The 6,000-nt window shown below is 33.0% G+C and overlaps 1 protein-coding gene across 4 annotated transcripts in view; it reads right to left on the bottom strand.

The window, feature by feature from the left end:
- Positions 1–813: 813 nt before the first annotated feature.
- The window catches only part of LOC307125302 (disabled homolog 2), a 37,337-nt gene continuing 32,150 nt past the window's right edge, over positions 814–6,000 (bottom strand). For 2 of the 4 annotated variants that reach the window (XM_079815080.1, XM_079815081.1), the window contains exons 11-14: positions 5,237–5,384; positions 3,662–4,153; positions 2,617–2,702; positions 814–2,505 (exon numbers count right to left, since the gene is read on the bottom strand). In XM_079815080.1, the coding sequence (XP_079671206.1) occupies positions 2,437–2,505; positions 2,617–2,702; positions 3,662–4,153; positions 5,237–5,384 (795 nt within the window). In that variant the 3' untranslated portion in view covers positions 814–2,436. The remainder of the gene's footprint in view (positions 2,506–2,616; positions 2,703–3,661; positions 4,154–5,236; positions 5,385–6,000) is intronic. The other 2 variants (XM_079815082.1, XM_079815083.1) reach the window with 1 other exon arrangement.

Raw genomic sequence — 6,000 nt, 5'->3', positions numbered from 1 at the left:
ACCGTAACGCTCTTCGCCTCGTTTCTCTCGCTAAAAACTACACAACCCAGCAGCTTCAGAAAGTCCGCTGTGACTGATAGTACCACACATGGAGCAACACTCGACTGTAGGCACGTCAGTGAGCATATGCAATGCTATGAAAAAAAAACCCGTTACATCTAAAGCATGTTACAGCGTTTCTTCCTTACTGTTATGATGTAGGCTACTTAACCTTATTTTTTCAAGAGATAATCATATCAGCATCGTCTTAAATGGCTGTTTGGAATAGCACACTTACTACCTCAGTTGATATTATGTGCACATTATGAAAACTAATGAAATCCAAATGAGCTACTACATACCGGTCAAAGGTTTGCAAGCATATTAAGCTTTTTAAATGTTTTTGAAAGTAGTCTTATCTCTAGGCTGCATTTATTTTATTAAAAAATATATAGTTTCTGTTGCCATTTTAAAATGTATTTTTTTCCTGTGATAAATTGTAATAATATTTCACAGTATTGCTGTTTTTACAATTTTTAATCAATTAAATGCAGTGTTGGTGAGTTAAGAGACTACTTTTTAAAATCATTAAAGTTTCCAAACTTTTGACCTGTAGTGTATTTACATATATTGTGCTTGTTATTCATGGTAGTGCTGGTATATACTATTGAATGTTAATTACTGCCTGAGTTTCTTAAGTGTTTCCTGACCTTAATGGACATACTTCCTGTTTACATTTATAAAACTGTCTGCTGATCCCATTCAGAGAATTTATAAACCATTAGATTCCCCAATTTTTAATATATGAAATGTATGAGACACGTGAGACTCAAATCAGTCAATCATCACTTTAATGTGAAGTAGACCTAACTGGTCTTCCAGACTTGAATACAAACTTTGCAAAAGATAAATAGGACAATTCTGAATCTATTCCCACTAACTAAAATTCCAGTTTATTGCAGCGAGACTACATTTTTTAAACACCTTAGTACTATAACATCCAAGGTAGAAATGGCATAGTGCATAACAGAGCAGATATTTATATATGTACACACACAGATACAATTCACATAGTTCATTCTGACAAGGCTTCAACATCCAGTATAGTACACGCATTCCTTTTTTTCTTTAAAATCATTAATCCACTGAGATGAATGCACATCCGTTACACTGTTAAGCCTCGCAATTTTTGCCCACTTAATTTGTCTGGCGGAAAACGATTATATCCTCATCTATCAAAAAGGAAAACATTAAAAATAAAAAGCAGTGTAGTAAAATGTCATCGATCAGACAGACACATCAATATACTTATATCAAGTATTACCTGAAACATTCTGGATGATCATGTTTCACGCAAAACAATGTGCTTAATAAGTATCGCCTAAAATTCATACAGGCAACATCCTCCAACACTATGGATAGATATTATTTATGAAGGTGTTTATAGTTGCAGTACCATTGACAACATGCCAGTGGTCACAATTAAAGATTACTCATTCAATGCAATGTCAAATCAAAGCAAAATCAGAGAACTTTTAACCTGATAACAGTATATACTGTATATATTAGTGAATGCAGCAAGCTCACAACCTTACAAATAACAGCACTGGATACAGATCATAGAAAAAAAATAACGTCTCGCAAGGGATTCAGTTCAAATACAGGTTGATTAGAGTCATATATAATGAACAGGTCAGTACAGTATCATGTGATTAGTACAGAGCAGATCATCAGATGTTGATTGCAGTTATCATATCAAAGCATCCCTACAGATATTATATACATCGTCTCTCTGCTGTCCATCACGTTGGTTTGTGTTTGGACGTGATATATTATCCAGGATTGGATAAAAAAAAAAAAAAATCTGGAATCTTATTCAGTTTATATGCCAGTTCATAAAAACATCTGTCAAAATGAGTGACCAATCATGCCCTATAAAGCGTTTGTGTAAGAGTAAACATATAACGTCAAAATAATACTGCAGTGTGATCAAACAAGACATCAATGCCTTGTCTACTGGTGCAAAAATGACAAAATTGCTTTTGAGTGCTTTTAGTACACAAAACAAAACCACTCTCACCATGTTGTTTAGAGACAAACTGCACTGAAATTCATGTTTTAACAGGATACCAGCATGCCGGTTTATTTTCAGCCTGCCCACGACCACCATGCAGATCCAATTCTGGTTTATGAAAAGAGGAGGCTTGCACACACTTCATTTGGCTGTCATACATTGGCTGTGACATCAGAGCTAAGAGACCAGCTCTTGAACAGGATGCACTTTAGTGGGGAAAGCTACATAAAATGGTGCTCTGTAAAAACAAACAGTTGTGGTCATGAGCTCAACTAAAACATTATAAAGCTGTAAGAAGCAACTGGGATGGAATTGTTTTTTGCATAATTTCTTGTTCAATGATTTTTCTTTGATCCATATGGAGTCATCAAGTTGGCCGACTATCATGCAAACGGGTTTCCAAATGGGTCTCTAAAAGGATCTAAGCCCACTGCCTTTATAGGAGGAGCACTCTGTAAAAATAAAAAATAGAAAAGAAATGTAAATATTCTTGAGATTATCAGGAATAAAACACATAATTTGTAGTATGATACCATTTTTCATAAGGATGCACATATACGTACAGGTACAGGTGCAGGTACAGACGTGCCAAACGGATCTTTTCCAAAGGAGTTGTCAAATGGGTTCTGACCTCCAATCTTCAATGGCTCTGCATGAAAAAAAAAAAAAAAAGATTTGTCATGTCAAGATGTTTCAATAAAATAATCCAGGGATTCACAAACTTTTTTCAGCGAACCTATTTGACATAAAATATTTACTTGATGTAAGATTTTAATATTTCAATAACACATTTGCATGTTTGTGGTTCTCTGATGTTGGCTAATGGTCACATGACAAATAATAAATTAATTCATTATTTACAGTATATCTCTATTTGCATCTTTTTAGTTGTAATAGAGTCACAGTCCACATCATGTTCACACTGCTTTTTACAAACTCAATCAATTTGAATATAATATAATTAATATAATATAATATAATATAATATAATATAATATAATATAATAATAATATAATAATAATATAATATAATATAATATAATATAATATAATATAATATAATATAATATAATATAATATAATATAATATAATATAATATAATACAATATAATATAATATAATATAATTAATATATAATATAATGATGATAATAATAATACAATTATTGGTTTCATATTAATTTTGACTGGAATTATAAAAAATAAAGTCAGAAATATATTACTGTTTTAATAATTAAATTGCACTGAAAAATAAAGTATTTGATAAATAGAATTAAAAAAACATTTATGCTACAAGTTACAATACTAATATTTATGTGCTTAATCTTTCATTTTCAAACATTAAATCCTCAAACTTGTATTTTGTTGGAAAACTGCATGAAGACCTCTGTGTTTGACGCTCCTATTACAGATCTGGAGAAATGCTAAAAATGTATATCCACAAAAATGTTGAAAATGATGTGTAATAAAGTGATCCTGGCATCCGTAGCGTTCCAAAAATTAAGCAACTCAAACTCACAGCAGTTGCAGAGAGGGTGTTAATGAAATTCTGATATAATTGTTAAAACGGGTGAGATTTTAAACACAAATACAGCAATATCTGCTCACCTTTCCTTGCTGGCACGTTTGGTGGCTTAGCTATCTGGAAATCCTTAAACATGTCCTTGATATCTCTCTTCTCCTTTTCTCCTAGAGGATCCAGGTCAACAAAAGCATTACTGTCCACCTTTGGAGCTTCTTTGGTGGCTACTGCCCGGGGTGGAACCAGTGGAGGGGGACTGGAGCTCGGCTGTCCATCGGGCACAAGACTGGGTGGAAATATGCTGGTCTGAAAGGGGTTCCCCAGGGGTGTATGAGGGGTCCAGGATCCATTGGAGACTGGGGTGGTGGTCCATGATGGAAGCTGTTGGGTTGCGGTCGAGGTTCCAAAACTTCCAGCGGTAGTTCCCCAGGCAGGCCCAGGAGGAGTGGAGAAGATAGGTGCTTGAGTGAAGGGCTGAGAGGCACTGTTGGTGCTGGGGAAGATGGAAGAGAGGGGCTGATTCCACGGAGCCGCTCCAGGAGTGGAAACTGCAGGTGGAGCTTGTAGAGACAACCCTTCTTTATAGAAGATATAGAGTTGATAAAAAGAAGGTTAAATATTAAAAAGCTGCACTTATTCAATGTTCTTCTTAAGCCAAAATTTAAATGCAATCCTTTGGACACAAAGAGACATTTTTAAATTTAAATTTGTAATTACTATGGTAAACAGAATAGTATTCTTATCAGCTGACCCTTTTGTGAATATTATTCTACTGTACATTATCCTTCAAATGTTTGAAAGACATTAATACTTTTAAGGATGCATTAAATTGATGACGTGACAGTTAATACATTTGTAATGTTACAAAAGATTTTATTTCAAATAAATGCTGTTCTTTTAAACTTCAAAAGAATAAAAGAATCCAGAAAAAATGCATTACGGTTTCCACAAAAAAATATTTAGCATAATAGCTGTTTTCAACATTGATAATAATAAGAAAGGATCATGTGATACTGAAGACTGGAATAATGGCTGCTAAAAATTCAGCTTTGTCATCACAGGAATACATTACACTAAAATTTACTCCAAAGGAAAACAGTGCTTTTAAATTGTAATAATATTTTATAAAATATTATTTTATGGTATTTTTGATCAAATAAATTCAACCTTGGTGAGCATAAGAAACTTCAAAACATCAAAAACATTCTTACAACCCGAAACTTTTCAATGGTAGTGTAAATGAAACATAATTCAATAATATACTGTATAAAAGGTAACATCACATAAAAGTTTTGAGATTGGAACTGCACTACCCCCAGGACACCGTTCCATTGTTTGCTTGACACTGATTAACCTTACATTTTCTGTGCATTTTGCACTAGCCAATAGCTCATTTTGGACAGAGACGTCAACTTTCATCCGAAGGGACCTGCACTGCATTCATGATGCACATTTTATCAGTTCATGCATTCCCTGGGAATCAAACCCATGACCTTCGGCATTGCTAGCACCGTGCTCTAAAGTTTGAGCTACAGGAATATATAAACAGAAGAACACTCAAACTTTCATTTGAATAAGAATCACTGACATTTTGAAAAAGCATTTTATTGCAAACTCACAAATGTCAAGTTATTTATTATTTATTGTCTTGAGTGTCTTACCAAGAACTGTGAGTGTGTCAGTGGAGGAAGGGCTCCTGCTGAACAGACTGACTGAGTTGACAGGACAGTTCTCAGGTTGAGGAGGTGGTGATTCTGATTGGTTTGGTGAAACAAATAAATCCATCCCAAGTTTTTCATTTGAAGGGGACTATAAAAGAGATTTAAAAAAAAAATCATAAAACAGATTCCAACCTGGTTAAAAAAGGGATTAAACAAGCATAATAAATTGCAATGTAAAGAAATATTATTTATACCACTAAAAAATGAACCTTAGAAAACGTATACAGTATATACACACACTAGTGTTTGAGTTTGGGGTCAGTAAGATTTTTTATTTTTATGTTTTTAAAAAAAATAAAATAATACTTTTATTCAAGAAGGAAACATTAAATTGATCAAAAGTGACAATAAAGACATTTGTAATGTTACCAAAGATTTTTATTTTATTTTTTATAAATGCTGTTCTTTTGAACTTTCTATTCATCAAAGAATCAGGGAAAAGTATCATGGTTTCCACAAAAAAAGTTTTATCATCAATGTTGAAAAAAGTTGCTGCTTAATAAGAAATGTTTCTTGAGCAGCAAATCATCATATTATAAGGATTTTTTTGAAGGATCTGGAGTAATGATGCTTAAAATCTTGCCATCACAGGAATACATTACATTTTAAAATAATATATGAAAATAGAAACAGTTATTTTAATTTGTAATAATATTTCACAATATTACTGTTTTTTTGATCAAATATATGCAGCCTTGATGAAC

The sequence above is a fragment of the Gobio gobio genome (assembly GCF_949357685.1).
Source record: "Gobio gobio genome assembly, chromosome: 4".
NCBI lineage: Eukaryota > Metazoa > Chordata > Actinopteri > Cypriniformes > Gobionidae > Gobio > Gobio gobio.
Note: the sequence above shows the minus strand (reverse complement) of the source record. Positions and strands in the feature narration are given on the sequence as shown.